The sequence below is a fragment of the Copadichromis virginalis genome, linkage group LG8, assembly GCF_057382275.1.
Source record: "Copadichromis virginalis isolate Kocher_CV1m ecotype Utaka linkage group LG8, C_Virginalis_male_GT1.1, whole genome shotgun sequence".
In the NCBI taxonomy this organism is placed as follows: Eukaryota; Metazoa; Chordata; class Actinopteri; order Cichliformes; family Cichlidae; genus Copadichromis; species Copadichromis virginalis.
In genome coordinates this window covers 29,250,242-29,273,261 of record NC_140625.1, presented here as the reverse complement: position 1 = coordinate 29,273,261, position 23,020 = coordinate 29,250,242, and the positions used below count along the sequence as shown (strand labels likewise).

Genomic DNA, 23,020 nt, shown 5'->3' with positions numbered 1-23,020 from the left:
TAGGAACAGCAGTGAAAATGCTCATGAAAGACAGGCTTGGTTTAATCTTTTTTTATTATAGTGTTAACATAACAGTGTATTTGAACGCTGACGTGAGGCCACCAGGTGATGTCCTGCTCGGTTTGGTTTAGTGAGAGGAGCTGGAAGGCAGCAGAGCGGTGGGAGATATTTTGAAGGGACAGAGGTGCTTTGACTGGAGCTGTGAAGTGGCAGAGTATGGGTCTGGCTGCCAAGTACACCGAGCCGAGTCTATCAGTCATTCCTGGAACAAATGAAGGACAAAGTCAAATTACTTTTATGTTACATATTGACTATGTCTGGAAGGAAGCTGACCTTATTGTTGGTGTTTTGCATCATTACAGACATTATTTAATGTTGACAGAGAATTGCCTCATTGCTTTTATTACCAGTGACAGTTTAGCTGACGCAATTTATCAGACTGCACCTAAAACTGATTTTCATCATCTTAATATTACATATAATGGACTCTGGAGACTCTGATCAAGCTGTCCTTTTAAATGTATTAACTTTAACTTTTATTGCAGTCTAATTTTTTTTTTTAATTTAGTTTTATGTATTTGAAGTTGTTAATTAACTTTTGTGTCTACAAAGGTTGGTAAAAAAAGCCTTTATGTTTCAGGCCTGCTCCAGGTGGAATAAGTTCCCTTTAAAATAAGTGTTTCTTGTCATTTTTAATAATACGCTCACTCAAACAAATCCCAAAGATGCTTAGTGCTGCAACTTTTGCCTGTGTGCGAGTATCAGCTCTGGTAAACTGAATTTTGGTAAATGCTTGTTAGGGTGTTTGAATTGGTTATCTGCTAATGCACCCCTTGGAAAGTGTGCCTCACCTCATGACGCTGCCTTTCACACTGTGTACACAGTCCATTACTGTACGTCACATCCATGCCATAAAGTGGCATTTATGGATATTAAAGGCTCAGCTGCAGCGTCGTTTCTTGTTTGCCTCAGTTTATTTCCAGGCTCAATAACAAGCTGTGTTTGTGTTTGACTGATTGGACAGACTGCTCCGTCTCTCACATACCTGGTCTGCCAGTAGCTCACAGTCTGTTTCACTCCTGCCGTAGATGTTCTCACATTGTCGAATATTGTTATGTTTTATGCACCACTTTTTAATAAAAGAAGGAAAGACCAAACATGTCGAGTTGAGAGGGTAAATGATTCCATTACTCTTTAAGTAATCCTTGAAAACAGGTCTCACCCCTGGATGCTCCACAGGTGTTAAGAACTAGCTCTTAACCAGTCCTTAAGTGGTATTTATGCTCTGTCTGAATTGCATGTTGCATGCACCACAACAGTGATTTAATATTCAAGAGCTGCATTTCTGCTTCTAGTCCTTTTTTCCCCACCAAACAAGAAGGAGACTAAAATGATTAGATTAGATTAGATAGAACTTTATTAATCCCTCGGGTGGGTTCCTCTGGGAAATTCGATAAATGCAAACTCGAGCTATAAATAGAATGATTTTAAAACTGATTCAATTTTCAAAAATCCACAAAAAAATAACAAACAGTTTAAATGAGCAAAAATGGGAATGAAAAAACAGACACATTGAAGAAATACACAGAGTAAGGAAGGATGATATAAATATAGTATATAAAAGTGTATCCATTCAACATGAGAGCAGGCAGGCAAGGATTAAGGAGGGAAACAGACAAGGACAGGAAGTAAAACAACAAAGCTAACCAATTACCAAAATAAATCTCCCATTGTGCCAAACCACTGTCCATGTGGACTGAACACGTAACACAGCATTTGTCTTTGTATTTTGAACGTTAAACTGTTCTTCTGTCGTGAACCGAGGTTTGTGCAAGAAAGAATGGGAACAAAACAAGGATAAACAAGAGCGAAGCAGGAGCTGGTGGGAACGGGCACAGCTTATAGGGAAGGCGTCCCGAGAGGCTGCGATCGGGTCCACGGGAGCTCTGCAACAGGGCCAGACTGAGGAGTAACTGGAAAGTAACTGGGTGATGGTTTCCTTAATGAGAGCTGATGACGGAGGTGGAACGAGAAAGCCAGCACTGGAGGAAGCGAACAACAGGCGGTGAATCAAAGGTGAGATGGTGCAGAGACCTGTACACCAGGAAGCAGAGCTGCAGACAAAGACAGGGCGAGGGCAGGCGTGGCCGAGTTACCCCAGTAAGTGACTGAACGAACTGGCGATGAGTAGCAGGCAGCGCTGGCTTAAATAGTCCTCCAGTAATTGACAGCAGATGGGGCTCAGGTGTGATGCAGGAGGCGCCACCTTCAGACAGACACCTTCAGCTGTATAAATTTTGTCTCCAAGGGTTCCGCCCTTGCATGGGATTCTGCATGGGTTTTCTCCCATTTAGGTTAATCTGTGCTTCTAAACTGGTTTTAGGTATGACTGTGAGTGTATATGTTTATTGATACTAGGGTATCTATGTGAATGTTTGGTTTCTCTACCAAATTAAGCTCTCTAACCTGCTGGTGTATTTAAATAAAAACTGTGTTAGTATTACAAACTGCTGAAATCAATTATAAATACAAACTGCCCCCAATCAGCTGATGGGCTCTCGTCTCATTCCATTTTTTGGATTCAAATTTAAAATTTCCCCTTTGGTGACTCATCATGCCAACCTTCATTTTCAGTTTTTCTGTGAGACACAGAAAGTGCTTTTGTTATCAAAAAGAAGTTCATTTAATTCAAATGAAGAACTACACATCCTCTTGTGAGCCTGCAAACCTTGCATAAAATGTAAGTTCTGTTTTTAGTAATAACAAGTTGAGGTCAGCGCTTTATCATTTGACTCTTTCCAGAACATGTTCTCCTGTCCTGTCTTATCTGTTCAGCAGCTTCGACATTTTGAACAGAATTCTTATTACACCTTCCATCATATGGATGTGATAACCTCTGGTGAAAACACACGTGTGTTAGGCGGGACCTTTCAGCCTAAAATAGATCCACAGCGCAGCCTTGCATCACCGCCTCAGGACAGTTAGAGGTTATCAGGCCACAGCAGTTGGCTCGGTTATAAATCACAGCCGACAGCATCAAGTGGCCTGAGCTGGTTTAATAAAGACAAGTGAAATATGAGCAGGGGGGAAGGTAGTCGAGATCTGTGGGGATACAGTCAGTGGGAAGCAGGAAGAGGATCAAATAAAGCATTTAGCCTCTAATTATGTAAAAGCATTGAAAATGTGGTAAAATGTGCCTTTGAACTGTTGTTTTTATTGTACTAAATATGAAAAACTATACGGTTTAATAAATCATGATTCTTGGGTCTTGAGTGTATCCAGTCTGACTTTTTTCAGATCAGTGATGTAGGGAAGAGGTTTTACAGTCCAGGTGCTGCCTGCTGTTACTAACACCTCGATATCAACACTGTATTATTTCCAGCCTGGGTGAAACTCTGGATCTCTAGAAACTTCTGACCACAGTCTGTATATAAATGAGAGACTTACCCAACTGATCAGTAATAATTTAGACCAGGGGTGGGCAATCTCAGTCCACGAGGGCCGGTGTCCCTGCAGGTTTTAGATGTGTCCTTGAACCAACACAGCAGATTTAAATGGCTAAATTAGCTCTTGCAGTTCTCCAGAGGCCTGGTAACGAACTAATCATGTGATTCAGGTGTGTTGACCCAAGGTGAGATCTAAAACCTGCAGGACACCGGCCCTCGGGGCCTGGAATTGCCCACCCCTGCTCTAGATGATTTAGTATTTTTTTTATTTAGTATTTATTTATTTATTGTCATTGTCAAGAACAATGAAATTGCGTTTGGGGCTTCCATACAACCCCAAAAAAAGAAGAAAATAATAAATACCCCTTAAAACCCAAGTGTACATATTTAACCCAGTGTGACTCCAATGCAATAAGACAATCCTTAGCAATAATGTTCGTAGAAATTCAGACAAAGACCTGAGAAACATGACAAAATACAACAATGCAACCCATTCAATATTATTGTACTGTGAGATATGATATCAGATATGATAGTTATCTATTTAAGAAAGAGGGGGGGGGGGCAGGAGGGGGAAGAGAATAAAGATATGATGCACCAATGCAGACCAGTTCATTGCTATTAAGAAGTTGGATATGGTTATTGTCCGTGAGAGGGGGGCAGAGAGTTCAGGAGCCTCACAGCCTGTGGATACAGGCTGTTGGCCAGTCTGGATGTTCTGGCCTGTATAGACCTGTACCTTCTCCCTGAGGGCAGCAGATGGAAAAGGTGGCGCGCAGGGTGATGTTGGTCCCGCAGGATACTGTGCACCCTCCTCAGACAGCGAGTGGGGAAGATATTACTGATCTCTGGCAGACTTGTTCCAATAATTCTGGAGAATCATGTGCTAACAGCTGTCTAAATGACTCGGCTAAAGTTAGTAGCATGCTTGTTGTTTTGGTCTTTGCACTAGGATGATGTCGGTGTAAATGTGCAGTCATATTCGTTGTGTTCCCACTAGTGCTTTCAGGTTAATCTCGTTGAAATGACCTTAACGCCACAACACGGCAAATCTCCGTTAACGAGCTACCGCCGATCGCCCCGTGCATGGGGCTAGACGGCCAACACGTTAACGAGCTAACTGCGCTAACACACTAGCTCCCACCCATGTAATTGAGCATTGCACGGCACATCCAACATACTGTTTTACTTTAGTCCATGACTCGCTTACCTTCAGGGTCATACGTCACATGAAAACCAAAATAATTCCAAACGCCAGATCTGAATGGGGGAGGTCCATGTTGCAAGGAGAGCTTAACTTCTGTCTTGCTAGCTTGCCCTGCGCTCTTCCTTCTGACGATGCTGTCTGTGTTGAGTGCTCAGTGGATCTGCGCTCGACAGTGCAGCCTAGGCGGAGTAGTCGAACGCAGATTCACTGAGCGCTCAACACAGACAGCATCGTCAGAAGGAAAGTTGATAAAATAAATTACAAATGTTGTATTGTTCGATACATATGCGTACCGAACCGAAAGCACTGTATCGAACGGTTCAATATCGATACGAATATCGTTGCACCCCTAGTAAATATGTTTATCTCTTGTGATTTTAAGTCAAGTGTCGTATTGATGGAAATGTCAGAGGGAAAAATGAATGTGGGGACAGATCAGCAGGAAATTGGGAGCAGCGTGATCATCCCTGGGTCTGATATGAATCGTATCTAATCAGGAAGTGCACTCACATGTTTCTGTCAGAGGAACACAGCCTTTAAATGGCTGAGGGTTATGGAACCATAGCAGCACTGGTTATGCTTTCCTTTTAATGCATGAAGTTAAATATACAAATATTTAAGTATGGAAGGAAAGTCTTCTAAGAAAATAAACAAAAAAAGTAAGGCCAGTTAAAAATGCAAAGCTGTGTCTCGTGGGAAAGTAAATTTGCACAATAAACATTAACACTTGAAGCAAAGCGTTTGTTTTGTCAGTTTAACAGCCAAAAACAAAAGCACATGTAGTTTTAATGATAACCATATCTAATCTGTGCTTTCAGAGACGGCATGTGCAACACAGTCAGCAGGTCTGCCTTTGAAAGGCTCCGAGGTGTATCAGGAGAGCTGGCATTTGGCACCTAAATAACTGAGATGACTCACATGTGCTGGACTGTACTGAGTAAACAGACACCATGTGAGGCTGTTTGACATTGTCAACATCACACTGTTTTAGATTTCTGTGAACTTTCTCTGCACCTCCTTGAATCCTTCCAGATTTAATATTTAGAGGCTACTGGCTGATTGAAATATGTCACTCTGCTTTGTTTTTTTCTAAACAGAGAGTCATCTGATGGAATATAACTGAAACCAGAACCAATCATGTCTCTCCTTTGATGACCTTGATGAGTTCAGACTCCTCTGATGAAGCCAGCCGTCTGACGCTGGATCAATCAATCGGTTTGCAACAGTTGATGAACATGACTGAATTTGGCTCCTGCGGTTATGTCTCTCATGTAACATCCGCACAGCATGATAACAACTACATTCTCATGTTACTGGACAGCCAGTGGCTGCACTTTTATTCAAACAGATATGTTATTTGTATTGCTGCGATGGAAAAAAGTCAAACTTCAAGTAGAGGACATGTCCAACTGGCCATTTTATTCATCTTTTTTTCTTAGAAACTGTGTGTACATATGAGCAATTCATGTAATTAACATTACAAGATCATTTTATTTGCTGTACATTAGAAACTATCTGTGCTAGCAGACTGTAATCCCACATAGTAAAGGCAGTAAAGTCCACTTTCTCTTGCTTAAACTCGGTTAGACACGCTTTCCCCTGAAAACCTTTCTTTCATGTTTAATTGTGTTTCTGTGTCAATATTTAAACTGAATTTGCATAAGCTGTTGTAAACTGAAGACTTCCTTCAAACGAGGCATCAACTTCACACTGAAGTGACTGTAGTTAGTTACAGATTTCACTAGTTTGTTGACATCCATTGTAATTAGGACTGTCAAATCAAACTCTTCAGGCTTGATGCTAAATTGTACAGAGCTTGCAGCAAAAGGAAGAAAACATACTCATTAAGATGCCATCACTCTAACAAGTCAGTGCTGATGTTCCATACTCATATAACCCCCTATTCTGTGAATATATTGTAGATAGTTCTGGCACATTGTTCACATCATTAAATCTCACTGTTATTGTTACTGAACTTTGACCGTTGCATCAATGTAGCAGTTCTTCACACTAGTGGAATGTGGTGACTTTCATAGAAAGACAAGCAAAGACGATGACAAAATGACAATAAAATGTAGAAACTTTAAATCAAAAATCTATCCATCAATTTTCTAGCATGTATCTGAATTTCATCCAGGTGAACACCAAGGTGATCTCAGGCCATCCGGGAGATCTCCAGTATATCCTATCCTGGCGACTTTTCCTTCCAGGACATGCCTGGAACACCTCACCTAGGAGAAGTCCAAGAAGCATCCTGGTCAAATGGAAAATGATCTCAGCTGGCTTCTTTTGATGTTAAGGAGTAGTGGATCTACTCCAGGGGTCCCCAATCCCAGTCCACAAGGGCCGATGTCCCTGCAGGTTTTAGATGTGTCTCTCCACGTTGGTTGAGTGTTCTCCACGTTGGTTGAGTGTGGAATAAGTGCATATGAGAGCATGAGGGTGGGAATGGATGTTTGTATCTGTGTGTGCCTGTATTTCTGTGTCTATATGTCAGGTTGGGTGTCAGGCGCCACCTCTCTGGGGACATCTTAGGCCCTCCAAGGTATGGAGGCCTATCTCCCCCTACCACCACTTCCCCTGCCAGTGGCGGACTCCCTCAGACATCGGTGCGTTGGTGGTTCTTTGTGTCCGGGGATGGGCGTCCAGGTACACACCGGCTCACTCCTTGGCGGCCGCTTATCGGGGCCTGGAGCCTGGGGCTCGCTCGGGCCACTTCGGAGGTGGGGTGCCCCCGGCCTCTCGGCCTGGGGCTCGGTCACTCAGGCACGGCTGGCTGCCGGCAGAGCTCACGGGCACGTCACTGCAACTCCCCCTGGCTTCTGCTCCGCGGCTGCTGAGTGAGCCCTCATCTGGGACTCTCCTCAGTTCTTTCTGGGACAGTGGCGTGGCTGCCCCTCTGTTGGTCTTCCTTGGTCTCTTGTGTTCTGGGGGCCTCTGGATGTCTGGAGTTTTGATCTCCTCCATACCTGCTTCATGCCCTGGAGGACGGGGCTGTGCCCCCCCACACCCTCTAGCAGATCATTACATGAAGGAACCTTTTATAAATTTAAAAAAAAAACAAACAAGCGCGTCCATGCTCACAGGTGTACACACGGGTGATCAGACCCACAAACTACACCCTTTTTGGCTCCTACCTCAAAGCACACTGTGTTCTGTTGATCTTATGTGCTGCACAATAATGTTTAATATTTAGTATTTACTGTCATATTCCCATATATCATTGTGATGTTGTTTATTCTATTACTCTTGTTCTCTTCTGCTTGCTTTCTTTTTTCTTTCTCAGCAGGTGATCCAGGTGATTGATATATGCAATTTTTTCTTCTTCTTTTTTTTCTGCCCGTTCTGTTGGTTTTTGTCTTTTGCCCTTCTCCCCCGTCCCTCTTCTCAGCTGTTTCTCTTTCCCTCTTTCTTTCTCCCCTTCTTTCCCCCAGTCAAGTCTGTCCTGTATTCAGTAAGTGAAAATAAAATGAACAATAAAAGGTGAATCAAATGGACCATTACGGCAAGGCTGGGATGGTCAGTTTGGTAAAGTAAATCCGTTGGGCATCTTTCTTTGCCTTCAGACAACAATTCTGATGGCAAAAGAGCCAAACGGGACAGGCAAAAAAAAAAAAAAAAAAGAAAAAAAAAAGTTTTTAGATGTGTCCTTGATACAGCTGATTTAAATGGATAAATTACAGTCTCAACATGTCTTGAAGTTCTCCAGAGGCCTGGTAATGAGCTAATCATATGATTCAGGTGCGTTGATCCAGGGTGAGAGTTAAAACCTGCAGGGACACCGGCCCTCATGGACTGGGATTGGGGACCCCTGATCTACTCGGATCCCTCCCAAATGACTAAACTCCTCACCCTATAGCTAAGGGAGAGCCACCCTTCAGAGGAAGCCCATTTGTGCCATTACTATCCATGATCTCATTCTTTTCGTCACTACCTACAGCTCATGTAGGTGGTTTTTAACTTACAATATAAAGTTCCTCGAGGTAACTGTTGCTGTAATTTGACACGAAGTAAATACAATCGTACTGAATTAAACATGGGTTGCTTTTACGCTCAGCCTTCTCTTCACCACCATAGATCAGTGTCGCATCCACATCCAGGGATTAAAAATATTAGTGAAAAATAAAGGTGGTGTATTAGTAAAACAGCTAAACTTACTGCAATGAGTCAACCAAATTGTTTCTCATATATGCTAATGTTATAATGCTGATGCAGCCTCCACGGCTTCAACTTGGCTCGTTTATTCAGCCACACATTTTCTTGGTTAATGTTCCAAAGGAGTTCCTGATCCTGCACAATAATTCCTCCACATCACATGCTGGTCAAGGTGGTTAGTGTTAGGATGTTTTGAGTTTATTATATTATTTATCATTTCTAGTCTTTGGTTTCTTTGTTGGAGTTCTGTCTTATGGTTTATGTCTCTGTGTCATCCTTAGTTGCTGTCTCCCCTGTCTGCTCTGTGTCTGTAAGTTCAGTCTGTGTTATGTTTCCTGTTTTACTTTGAAAGTCCATCTCTCATGTAAATGCGTCTGGTTTTGCTTCCTTTGTCTCGTTAGGCCTGATTTGCCCAGCTGTGTTTCCCTCCTGTTGCCCATTCCCTGATTGCTCCTCTGTGTATTTAAGCCCCGTGTTTCAGTTTGTTGGTGTTGTGATCTACCCTCGTCTTGCTGTGTTTCGTCTGCGTAAGCTTATTTTGTATTCCTAGTTTTGTTACCCTTCTGAGTTCAGCATTAAAGCTGTTTTGAGTTCACGTTTTGTTTCCGTGAGTCTACATTTTGGGTCCACCATGCCTGCCTGCACACAGCCGTCACATGACAGTTAGTGAGAGAAAACGTATGCGTTAAGATGATAAATCATTGAAGATTATCCACTTGTTAATGTGAGCTGCAAAAACAACCAAAAAAAGCAGCTGGACTGCTTGAGCTCAAGCTTTTGTGAAAGGGATATGGGAACACTCACCAAAACAACAGGCACTACAGATTTCAGTGGAGTAGAGTTCACTTTATGGTATATGACATTTTATAGGACGACTACTGTACAACAAAGAATGCATAAGACTATTAGTAAAGGTAACTGAAAGCTAAATTGTAAAAGATATAATGGCAGATTCTGGTCATTAACACCCACATAGTTAAATAACGTCCCCTCTCTGCTGGCAGTACCAATTTTGCTCATACAATAGCAGTTCTTATAGTTACATTTACAACATTCAACTCTATGATAAACTTCCTTCAAGAATTAAAAAAAAAATTATATATATATATATATATATATATATATATATATATATATATATATATATATATATATATATATATATATAAATTTTTTTTCAGTTTTTGCTCAAATGAATTAGATTTTTTTTTAATTTTATCCAAAGAAATACTGACAGAAAAGTTGATTTTTCAGATATGAAAAAAAGTCTTCTATGAGGAAATATACTGATTAATAATAAGCTAGCAAAACAGGCTAACCACAGGCAGGTCTCTCCAGTGTAACATGTATTGAACATAATTAAATGGCACAGCAGTGCTTTAGACAGTATTACATATATACATTTATCCAGTACATTCGTGCATCATGACTCACTGAGAGCATTGTACATTTAAATTAATTCAAAAACTTCATTTCATGTGTTAACTTTGTGGTTATCAACAATAATCACAACCCGGGCTCAAAAACATGACTTCAATAATTACATTTAACTGTGCAAAATATCCTTCTAATCTAAGTGAATGCAATCTAACTTTAATGCGTAAATTGAAAATAATGTTGAGTCAAAGACACTTGAAACATTTCCCAGTTTTTGTGGCATCAGTTACGTGACTTTCATCTGTGTGTTTGAGCTCGCGCTTCCCTGTCAGAAAAAGCCGAGCACTGCACAAGTTTTTGTTCTGCAGCAAAGCCGCAGCTTCATTCCGTGCTTTGACTTTCAAATGAAGCTCTTGACTGTCTGATACCCAGGGGAACATAATAAATCAGTCAATGGGAGGTTTATCTGTTCCTCAGTGGGATGACCTCCCATTCATCTCCATGTACTGGGGATGAAGGTTCCTCTTAGGACCAGCTTAGGGAACCACAAACAATAGAAAACAAAAGGTCAGCAAGTATAACCGAGAAAATGTGAACCGAAGTTACTCTGATGGGGTCTGGCGAGCTGAGGCACGTTCACCACTGGGATGTCCTCTGCAGACCATGCCCCTGCAAAAATAAGAAAGAAATTACTTGTTTTTTGGTGTTATATACCCTCTGAAGGATTCAAAAGTGTTCAGCTTGCTCACTAATGGAGGATATCATCAGCATGAGTTACATGATCACTGGCAGCCACTCCCTAGTTTCCCTTTTGCACCCTTTGTGGGTTTATTACTGTTTTGTTTGCTTATTCTTTTACATAATGTAAGAGTATTAGTCAGTGGAACCGACAACCATTTCCTTTTGCATTGACATTTGCACACCTCCTATATTGCTCTGCCACCATCGCTGAAACCGAGCTCGTCCTAAAGCTAATAAAAATTGAACAACAGCTACATTTGTGTGTCTCAAAGTTTCACAGGACTGTTTTGTGTTTACCTTTGCTTTTCACACACTGTCTTGTAGGGTTTATTTACCTATCCCATTTGGTGTAAAATAACTGTCTGAATTATTATAATACTACTACTACTACTACTACTACTACTACTACTACTACTACTACTACTAATAATAATAATAATAATAATAATAATAATAATAATACATTTTATTTATAGGCACCTCTAAGACCCTCAAGGTCACCTTACAATAACACAAGAAAAATAGTAGCAATAAAATCTAATACACATGGCAAAATAAAATTTAGACATAAGGTAACCCCCCCCCCCCCCCCCAAAAAAAAACCCCTCCACAACAACAAACAAATAAACAAACAAAAAATCCCCACAAGTATAAAAGCTGAGCATGATAAAAACGAACTTAGACATTACTCTCATAACAAGAGCTTTTTTATGTTTATCACTACATTAAGAGTTATTACTTCTATAAAAATGATCACTTTTTATAGCCACGCTGACAGAACTGCATCTTATCTGTTTTGCATTTATTGAATCTGTTTTGTTCTTTCGTTTGTCGTCACACTTTGTAAAGAACAGAAACTTATTCAAGTTACATTTTTAGGGTTACTTGTAGAACTTGCAAATAAAACAACTTTTATAAAGGTCTAAAAAAAACCTACGGATACAAACTAACCTGAACCTGACTGGATGTTGAAAAACTAAAGAAATATTTATAGAAACTTAAAAATAACAAACTGACTGGAAACCACTCACATGCTCATGTTTTACTTAAAACATGGCAGCACGTGCGTGGCTGTTTTTCTTTGCAAATCTAAAAACCAAAACAAACCAGCAACACTTCTAATGACACGCTCACAGTCCCACCTGCATATAGATATCATGACTTCCTGCAAAGAAATCCTAAGCACTCCTGAAAAAGTCTAAATGCATATTTTAGCATCTTTAAGTCAATCTCTACATTAACTAATGCAATTATATTAAATAAAGGTGACAACGAAAAGTCTAATTTTGCGTTTTTGTAGCCCATGAACATAGAAACATTAGCTGCCTTCCTCCATGAATGAGAGAGCTGCACACATTTCAGAGACACCTTTAAAGCCTTTAGGCAAGAATTTCACTTTTTTTTTAAGATAAATGACAAGCAGTGAAAACCAGTCCCCCAAATCAAGCACTACCTTTTTCATCAACATCTTTTTCTTTGATTATTTCCCAGAGGAATGACACAAGAAGTACAGAGTGCGCTCAGTCCAGGAGCATATGCACAGAAGAGGCAGACACAAGGCCTATAGAGAGTGAACGGCGCAAGATAAGAAAAAAAAATCCAGACAAAGAAGTGATTCATAGTCAACCTGTAGAAGAAGTTGCTATGGATACAGCAGGACCTGAGAGGTCGGAAATGAGCAGAGGCCACGAAGAGAAAAGCATCTGGAGTCAAGCAGGTGATAAAGAGGAGAACTGCAGAGTGACGAAGGAGGCGAGTCAGCTGCTTTCGACCTACACTTGTGTGTGCGTGCTGTGTTCCCGGTCTCCTTTTATGTTGACGGTGTGCTGCTCCCGCTGTTGGCCGCAGAGCCAATGGAAGCTCTGGGAATGAAGATGTCAAAGGACGGGTCTGGTAGCTGCTGCTGTGTGAAGTCATAACAAAGCCGTGACAAAAACATCCAAGAATAGGGACGAAGTGTGTTCACAACTGCCTGCTTGAATTCAAATGACTTCATAAAGCTTTTACATGAAACATAACCGTCATGCCTTTGGTGGTTCACTGCATTTAAAAACATTTTTAAAAAACTTTTCACAGAAATCGCATACTAACTCTTGAGATATTTCCGCAGCAGGTACCGGACATTTGAAAAAGTATGACAGAGCTGACTTGCTTGCAAAGGAAGCGGCACAGAAAGGAAAAATATACTAAAACCTTTCAGGATATGATTTCTGCATGTACAACTGTAGCATTAACTAATTAGATAGCTGCCAGGATTTTGAGTTAACTGGGAACTCTGTGTTTTCCACTAAATAAACCCTGACTGCACTGATACTACACTCAAAATGCATTTGAATGGTGACCTTGTATACAAAGTCATTAAGGGAGTATAATAAATATTTCATCAAGTTAGATTTGCTGTTAGCCAAATTGATATTAGTCATGTTAGAAAGTTTTTAACAGTTAACTTCTTTGCTAATGCTAACTGCTCAGCCAATGTGATTGGTCAGTTGCAACGTTGATCCTGGACCAAAACTGTTATGATGACATAGGAACAGCACCAGCGTGGGGAAATCTGATTGTGCCCATGCAAACAGGCAAACAGGCCTACAGACCGATCCACGACCATCTAGTAACCAAAGGTAGTAGGAAAAATGAGCATTCCATGAGATTGTTGTGATTGGTTGCTGGGGACTGAGAGCAGAAAATGATTGCCTAGAAAAACTACTGGCAACAAAATCAGTCTCAAGGAGGTTTCTGGTGCAACAGATTTCATCCACTGACAGCCAGAAACCTCCAACTACTGCCAACCAGCCGGCGAATAAACATTTCACTAGCAACCGGGGGTTATATCACATGCAATATGGTGGACAACGTTAGCTCGTTCAGTTACTTTAATCTGTGACCTCATTGCACCATTTTTAAAGAGTTTGTGATATTAGTCAGTAGTTTCAGGCCTCACAAGCTGACTGGATGTTTATTTTGTGTCCTTATTACTACAGTTTAGTTTAAGGTGGGTCTAAATTATTACTGAGTTGGGTAAATCTCTCATTTATATACAGACTGTGGTCAGAAGTTGAAAATCTTCCCATGTGACCTCTGCGCTTTTGCTTTTCTAAGAAGAACAAGTGCTCTTTAGTCACAAGGTTGGCTCAACCCTAAAGCGTACCTGGTGTTGTGGTTTTTACAGACACTAACGGTGCGCATAATTTACAAAATACATGCCATTATATAATGCACTTTTTTCTAGAACCCGAGGAAACGCCTCCAGCTGGATGTTTAACCCCTGGCATCTGTGACATTAGAATTAAAGCTGTGATTTAGGCCACACGTGCTCCTGACAACTTTTAAATGTCCACCTGCTTTATTCATTCTCCCATTTTCCTTTGCCTGTTGTTAATTAAAATGCAAATATGGACTAAAGTACCTTGGAAGTGATGGTTGCTGGTGTTATGTGTATATGGTGTTGATGAGGTTTTCACGCTCTGTAAAAGGTTACTGTCACCACTTATTTCCATAAAAATTTGCCTAGTGCAGGGGACAGGTATGTGTGCGAGTGGAGTGGTCATATTCAAATGTGTTTTTCTGTGAATGTATCACTTTTATACTCACATTTCCAACTCCTTTGCTGATGAGAGCCAGCTCAGTGGGCTGGTACACCGAGTTACGCATCTGACCGGTGTAGCCGCTGTATGGAGACACGGGCTTGGAATCTGTGATGAACAGATATAAGAAAATAAATCTTTTAATCACCCAACAATCAGTGTGTGATATCTGTGGCCCTCTTAAGTGCTACCTGGCAATAATCCCCTTCATCTTCATATTACAACCTGCCTGCCCTCCATCTTTTACAAAGTGCCCTGCAGAGATGGCACTATATAACTAACCCCCATATTAAACAGTTGCCACACCTTTGTCGCCGTGGAGACAGCGCAAACAGATGGCGTAATGATTCTAGTGGGAGTGATACAGCATTCACAGATGCAGTCAGACACTTATTAACAAGAATGATTCAGAAGGTAAAATTTTAGGTGGGAATGATGATATTCAGTTAATGGCAGTTTAGTCATACTGTAAGACTTAATGTAAGTTAATGATTACAGTCAAATGTGCTCAAAGCAAATTCTGAGACTTTTTATGACACACATTAGTCTGTGCTAATCAGGAAAAATGTAAGAGGCAGAACCTCCTCTGCATTCTTACACATTGTGCTTATCTGTATAGTAACATATTTTCCTTACAATAGAATAGCACAAAGCCAAAGCTACTCTTTCTACCTCTACATCACAGCTACCTAATAATACAAAAAAGTCCCTTACAGCTTATAAGCAGAGGCACATCACCATCCTTGCTACAAAGAACCATCTTCCATTAGCGATCCGTGATAACTATCAGACTTACTGCTCTGATCCTTTGGACTGAGCTCAGATCAGCAGATCAGATTCTGTGGTGTCATCATGTGGACAGAAAACAACCTTTCAGGACATTTTGCTGCATATTTTGTTTGTTCTTGTGTTTTCGAGGGCTAGAAAACATTCATTCATCAGCGCAAGGTCATCGTGAGAGGCAGAGTTTGTAATAACACTAAAGCGAACCTCATAAGGATGGCTATTGTCTGAAAACGTGTCAGGGTGAATGCACTGAAGAGCTCAGACACCGTTCGGTTTGCAGACAAATAGATGACCGGGGAAATGTTTGCCTTTAGGAAACAAACCGAGCGTAGCTGCTCTGAAGAACTTTTATTTCACGGTCATATTGTATATGGCTGCTGCAGGAAAATCAGGAATATTTGATTTGGTTTTATTGCTGCTATGTAAATGTTATTGCATCATATTCAAGGAAATAAAAGACGGAGCTAAACTACCACCAGAAACATCAGCTCCACTTTGCTTTGATGAAACAAATAACACTGAATACCTCGAGGCAACACAACATTTCTTCTTGGAAATTACAAGGACAAAATCACCCCAGCTTATAGTCTTTATCTCTTTCACAAAGGAGAGAAGATGAATCGATGAATTCATGTATTGCCCAAATCCAAATGATTTTTAGTGTTTTTCTTGTTTGCCTTAAACTGGCCTTGATGTGAGATCCACAGGTTTACCCAATCATAGCTTATAAATTCCAAAACATGATTTTTAAACTTTAGACTAGCTTTAAGTTTGAGAATTGTAAGTTTGTAAAAATGTGACATTGAGTCATTCATGAATTCATCTATTCAGTAAAAAATCACCGAAACATCCATAAAAAAATCTGTAAACTGTATTTTAAACAGTCTTAAGCACTTGGAGAACTGATCTCACGTGTTGGTTTTAACATTTATGTACTCATTTTTTATACTCTTATAATCCCCCTTGTCAAAATTATGCTCAGTCTTGTGTTCATCATCTAATTTTAGGTCCTTTGACTGGTTGTCATTTTGACCACTGTAATCAGCTTTGGGTCTATTTGTCCTGGGACCCTTTTAAATGATGCCTTTGCGGATTCAGGCGTCCTATCTGAAGGTCTATTTTGGACAAGGTGCAAAATTGTGAAGCCATAAAGACTCATGACGATGTTACAATCCCTTTATAACAGTTGAAAAAACCCTTCAAAGTTAAGCGTACTTGTGAAGTTGCTTGTTTGAAGGTTTTCTACAGCAGCTCCAAGGCTAAGCTACATACCTTGGTTGGACTCGTCCATGGAGAAAGCCTTATTTTCCACATACACATTCTGGGAGGATTGTCCCTTCAGGATCGTCTCGTATCCGACTCCTTGGTTTTGGCAAAGATCTTCTGTGTAGTCTTGTTGACTCTCATCGTCACTGTTCAGACAGCAGACGTCAGGAATGGTGTACATGATAATGAAGACCCAGGCGTTTGCTACCAAAGCGATGGCTAAGGTTGGGTCATCCCACGTTGGACCCCCGGTTTTCCCATTCCCATACACGTACATGACGATCCACGCCACCCAAATACCCACTGAAAAGAGGCTTGTCACAAGGATGCAAGCGCCTTCCTTCTTCCACTGTGCGTGTTTGCCCATCATGATGGTCAGACTCGCCACCACCACAGCCAGGATCAGCACCATCACGTAGATGAGCGCCATGACAAAGTCCTCGTTAGCAATGTCACAAGGCACGGCTATAGCTTTGCTAGTTTGAGCTGTGGTGTTGGAAGGCACAATTGTAATTATCAGCCATTCTGTGTTGATGATCACCTCCACCAGCCACAGCCCCAACGCCCCAAGACACAAGACCCAAACTCGAGGCCCGCTGTTTCGTCTGGCCAGGATGTTCAGCCTCACACACTGCATCAGCTGGGAGGCGAAGCAGCCGCTGAACAGCACCCCAAAGAGGAACCTCCGTGAAGCACATGTGGAGAAGTTCTCTCCCACGATGAAGGCAAAGGTTAGGCAGAAGAGACCAGCAGTGCAGATCAGGAAGAAGGCGTGAAGAGCTACCGAGCTCTTGCGGTTGTAGTCTTTATGGAAGGGCAGGCTGGCCAGCAGCGAGATGAAGAGCACGAAGGAGAAGACGATGCCAGCTGCCGCTAAGGCCTCCAGCACGATGCCCCATGCAGCTTCAGTGCTACACAGATTGTAATAAATGGAATCCACGTTTGGGCCGCAGCCCTTAGGAGTACTGTTGCTGGCCATGGAGCCTGGGAGTTGCTCTGGGACTCTAGCAGCACCTGTTCAGATGGACAAACAGGGAATGTCTGGGAGAGACACGATAGGGACAGATTTGAACAAAGAGCTAAACCACGTCACCAAAGCTACATTAGGATACAGTTGTCTACACCCAGCTGAGCAAATATCACACTTGCATGAGTCAACGTCGTCATGTTATCCTGGAAAACGTTCTATAAAAAGGTGCTTTGCTTTTATTTAGAGCTTCAGAGAATCAGGGATCTGCAGTCACACTCCAAAAATGTGGGAGGAATGTCACTGCTGGGCTTTTTCCCAACTCTAATGTTAATGATTAACACATCTGTCAACAGACATTGTTTCTGCACATTTACACAACAGTGAGGAAAAAGTGCGTTGAACCTGAGGCTCACCTGCTAAAACTCTGGTCAACTCAAATCCAAAGGTTTTGCTTTTTAGTGTTTTCTGCTGAATTACATAAAATCTGAGCATCTGTTTTGTGAATAAACATCTCTGCAATCCTGGTTTTGTCTTTCTGCCTCGTCTGGCTGTTTCTTTTCGTCCCTATCAGATCCAATTACACCAAACTGAGGACGGTCTCTGAGTCAAATCGATAGATGCGGCGTGCGGACATTCGGTCTTTCTGACCTTCTGTTACTCAATCAGGAAGACGGATCTTTCTGGAACAAAGAGGCAAATATATTCTTTTTCTACATGTCCTCCACTCTGTCACTCCTCAAACAGACAGAATTAACTAATACATTTACTCCCAGTTTCAGGGCGTGACCACCGATCAAACAAAGTTCTTAGACCGTTCATTTTAATATTTGTTGAGTTGTTTTTTGTAACTGTTGCCAGGGGAAATATTATAAGCATATTTAAGGCACATCTTCAATTTCAATACTTTGGTTTTCTAAACTTTTTAGGCCTTTTTTGAGGATTTTTGTGCCGGTGAAACTTTAGAGAATGTCAAATGATGTCTTGCCAGAGTCGGCCTGGCAAAGACTCCAACACAGTCTGATGGCTATCTTTGGAAAATGTGAAGAGGGGCATACATTTTGGGATTTTACCTTTATTTTCATAAATGTGACATCTTTTTCATACTACAGCAATAAAGTAAAAACAATCAAATAACAAAGAAGTTCCTGTTTTTTGACTATATACTAAAGAAATATCTATTTTTTTCTATTTTTCTGTGAATTAGAAAAATTGTCCAACTTTATACTAACAGGCCATTCTGGACAATGAGATACCAGACTTTTTGTAATTCTGGACATTAACTGCTTTAATTTTAAGAATTTAAGTCATGCTGACAGGTTTCTTTCATTTCTTTCAGCAGCATTTCTTTATCATGTGGACAAACTGAGACGTACTGTTGACATTGCACTTATTTTTCTTATATTGAGATATCCCAGGGTTTAAATGTGAAGTTAAGTTCCTTCACACTCACAGAAAGTGGATTTTCACCCGTTCGACCCACTTAGGATCAAAGTGGGGTATATGCGGCCTACATCCCTGAATTAATACAAGACATTGAATCTGATTGTTGCAATAACTGGAAATGTAACCACAGAAATGTAATCTGTAAAGTGGATTTTCAAGAGTCAAAAGGTTCTTCAGTTTTCTCTAACTTATGATATATGTTTAGCTACTTTACCACAAACTCGCACAGGTAAAACCTACTTTGTGCGCCTCCAGATGACTCAATAGGGCTTCTACACTTTGACCAGCACAGACAAAACATACACTCCAGGTACAAAATCTAGCATCCAAACTCATACTCCTCTACTCCTTTAACCTTGTGTTGTCCTCGGGATTCCCATATACTTGTTTGCCATTCACCTAGGGGTCATTTTTGACCCGAGGACAACACAAGGGTTAAACTCTTATATGGCCTTTTTAATGAAGTCTACTAATCCTATTCACTGTAGCTTTAAAAAACGTCTATATGAAGAAAGAAGCCACTTATAACAGTAAGAATAACTCAGTGAGTCAAAATTAAGAGGTGACACTAAAATGGGACGACAAGTTTACCATTACTATGACTACAAGCCAAGTGCCAGACACAATACTGCGGCTGAAGGTAATACATATTGCACCCTGCACTTTAATCTATTTGCTGTGGTCCTGTCCTCAGGTCTAGGTATAACTCTGTCGTGTATTTCTCGTACTGATATCTAACCTTATCGTGAGCCCATGGGATCACAGGAGTGGGTTTTCCATCAGGAAAATGAACTGAAGAGTATGCTGCAATTCGGGATGAACTCTACTTAAATCTGATTTTCTACATTATGCAACTGAATCTTTCTTATATTCTCTACCCCTCCTTTTCAGCTGTACAATCAAACACAACAATGTATAACTTAAGTATTTGAAAGCACGAGCTAACGTGTCTAACTGTTGATTTCTCCCTAAACACAGCTATTTAAAATCTATTTTAATAGAATTGTTTTCAGTGAATAACTTTTCTTTAGTTGTTAATTTAGTGGCACAAACGGTCTTCCATAAACGATCCCCTGCTCTCTCTGTCTAAATACACAGAAATCAATCTGACGCAAAGCTCAGAAACAGGCAGTAAAGCTTCAGTGAGCGTGAATAAAGGCTGTGATGGCTGTGAGGAGTTTAACTACCTGGCTGTTCTCGGCAGATTTCTGCTGGGCGCGGCTCGTTGGTTTTCACCTGCTGCGAACGCGCCGCTATAGTTGGGCAGCAAACTGCGGCACAGCTGATCCGACCGCTCCCAAGTTTAGGAATCCTTTCACGAGCTTTTCCTCTCGGTGTGACTACAGTCATCCCCTCTCCACCTCTCCCCTCTTCGTCTCTCCGAGCACGCACGGAGACGCACACGCGCGCACTGCTGTTCATCACTTCAAAGGACACTACAGCGACCTACCCGCACTTCCGGGAGACTTATAACCCACGAATGATTTTCTTAAAGCGTTTATGGCCCGGCAGTATCTGATTTGTATCAAATATTCTAGGATATTATGTATCATGTTACACAGCTTGAAGCACAGATATCCGTAAAACCAGGTCACAAACAGTCTTTAAAATATTGTTTAATATTAATGAATCACATCCTAACACACTGGATGTTATTGACTCCTGTTGTAGCGTCAAGGCTACAGCTGCCCTGTAAATCAAGCACATTTTAAAAACTTTAAAAAACGGCAGAAGTCGGGCCTCGGTGTTAGAAATGCGTGCAGATTAGTGCAGGGCACACTGGGCATGTGCAGCAGCAGCTACAGGCGAAAAAAGGAGTAAATACTGTTTTGTATAAATAACTCATTTGCAAAGAAATTTAGACTCTTGATAGAAGTCATTATCATACTCTGCAAAAGTTTTTAACAACAAAATACAGCTAAAATAAAAGTATTTTCTCACTTGTGGCCCCCTTCACAGTAATGACCATGTTTTTCTCCAGTGAAAGGCTACTCAGTTCTGTATGAGTACCTCACACCTTAAATGACACCGTTTCTATTTGTTTCCTCTGAAAGGCTTCCACACAGAAGCTGTGAGCTCAGCCAATTTCAGCGTCAGCCTTCAGTCATGGGAACAGTTTCTGTTTTATTGCTTTATGGTGGTAGCTTCCAGGACACTGCCACATTTTCCCCACTGAAAGCGTCCCTGTAAGGGTCACACACAGAGGCTCAGTATAGGCCATTTTATGTGGCTCTGCTCACAACCAGCTCTTAAGTCACTCTTCCACTGATAATGATAAACAGACATTTTGAGTGAACAGCTGGGCTACCTGAACGTGTGAGTGGTGTGTAGAGACATCTAGTGGAGGATTCGAAGAATTCAGCAGCAGGTGAAGGACGCCAACACCTGCAAGTGTTTATTTCTACAAATCATCTTTAAGAATCTCTCCTCCAATCTCCTTTGCAGAAAATCTGAATGCAGTCCTGTGAAAAAAAGATTTTTTTTTGCGTTTTTCATGGGAAAAATGTACTTCTAATCAATTGATTAACAGTTCATTATCAAGTGTTAGCACCTCTGTAGAGGTTTTGGCAGTTTGTTAGTCTGAAGCATTCAGGTGTGTGTTAACACACCCAGGAGTGGACATCCCAGCAAATTCACCCGAAGGTTATACTGTGCAATGCTCAGAGATACTTCAAAAAGATAAGATGCTATATACAATATGAGTATAATACAACGATGCCAGAAAGAGTATTGCACTTAGTCTTATTGCACATGTGTGGATGTGTGTGTTTGATCAGTTGACGTCTTTGTTGTGGAGTCTGACAGCAGTGGGGAGGAAAGACCTGCAAAATCTCTCCGTCCCACACCGTGGGTGCAGCTACCACTGAAGGAGCTGCTCAGTGCTGTCACAGTCTCCTGCATGGGGTGGGAGATGTTGTCCAACAGGGATGACAGCTTAGCCTCCATTCTCCTGTCACTCAAAACCTCCACTGGGGCCGGAGGGCATCCTAGAACAGAGCTGGCCCCGCGGATCAGCCTGTTCAGTCTCTTCCTGTCCCCGGCAGAGTGGTTGCCGCCCCAGCAGACCACACCATAAAAGATGGCTGAGGCCACCACATTTCTTTTCTTCATTATTCATTCGTCATTTCATTTTTAGTTTCTTGACCATCAAATGAAAATAAAAAACAGTAAATCCAGGTAAAGCTAATAAATAAAAGTAAATCAGAATTCAATAAAGACGAAGCACAATTTCATATTAAATGGTGGATGTGATAAGCTGCCAGTTTGCCCAAATTTTGACAATTCAAGAAAAGCTTTTATTTTATTTTGCTGTCTGGCAATACCTCTGTTAGCCCAGAGAGGGCAGCAAGCTCCTTTTCTGCTCATTCTCAATCATTTTAATGCAGCTTCACAGATAAAAAGAGCTGCTGTGGTTAGCACTGCGGCCTCACAGTAAGAAGCTCCAGCTTCCTCATGCAGTCCAAAGACATGTATATTAGGTCCATTACCGGTTCTAAATCACCCGTGGATGTGAGAGTATGAGGCAGCCTGCCTCTTTGCGATGCCCTGTGACCAGTGGAGCCGGTGACCTGTCCTGGGTCAGGCTACAGCCCACCTGGAACAACGAGCTCGCTCTATAGTTCAGAAAAAGGATGGACTCTGATAATATAATACATTCTGACTGTTACATTGTTGCAACTGCAGCCAAAATGTCAACACTTTTATTATTTAAAGCCTCAACATTTAAAGACATAAGCTAGAAATTCTTAAAAGCTCTTCCCCAGTAACAGAATGTTTTGATGCTCGCTGCAGGTGAAAAATGTGCATTTATGTGCTATAATCAACCCTCTGTGACTCTCATGGAGTAAAAAAACAAAAAACAACCTCTTTTGAAATCGATGTGTAAGCGCTGACAGTACAGGTGAAGAATTAGGTGCATGTGAGGTTTTGGGGGAATGATTAAAAGACCAGTCCACACAGACCCTCATGCTTATAAATCACCTTCTGATGCTTCCTGCCTCATTTACCCTTAGTGAGGCTGCTGGCTTCTTTATTCACGATTCTC

At 41.3% G+C, this 23,020-nt stretch overlaps 1 protein-coding gene across 3 annotated transcripts; it reads right to left on the bottom strand.

Annotated features, from left to right (window-relative positions):
• Positions 1 to 10,141: 10,141 nt before the first annotated feature.
• gprc5c (G protein-coupled receptor, class C, group 5, member C) lies at positions 10,142 to 20,351 on the bottom strand. Of its 3 annotated transcripts, none has more exons than XM_085467006.1 (5): positions 20,163 to 20,349; positions 16,569 to 17,576; positions 14,518 to 14,618; positions 12,703 to 12,829; positions 10,142 to 10,854 (listed from the first exon to the last, which is right to left on the bottom strand). In XM_085467006.1, exons 1-4 carry the CDS (start codon positions 20,323 to 20,325, stop codon positions 12,737 to 12,739), a joined length of 1,365 nt encoding a protein of 454 aa, XP_085323132.1. In that variant the 5' UTR covers positions 20,326 to 20,349; the 3' UTR covers positions 10,142 to 10,854; positions 12,703 to 12,736. The 3 variants fall into 3 exon arrangements, with proteins under 3 accessions (XP_085323132.1, XP_085323133.1, XP_085323134.1); XM_085467007.1 differs by having other exon boundaries at positions 12,703 to 12,826; XM_085467008.1 differs by lacking the exon at positions 12,703 to 12,829 and having other exon boundaries at positions 20,163 to 20,351.
• Between the last annotated feature and the right edge of the window lie 2,669 nt (positions 20,352 to 23,020).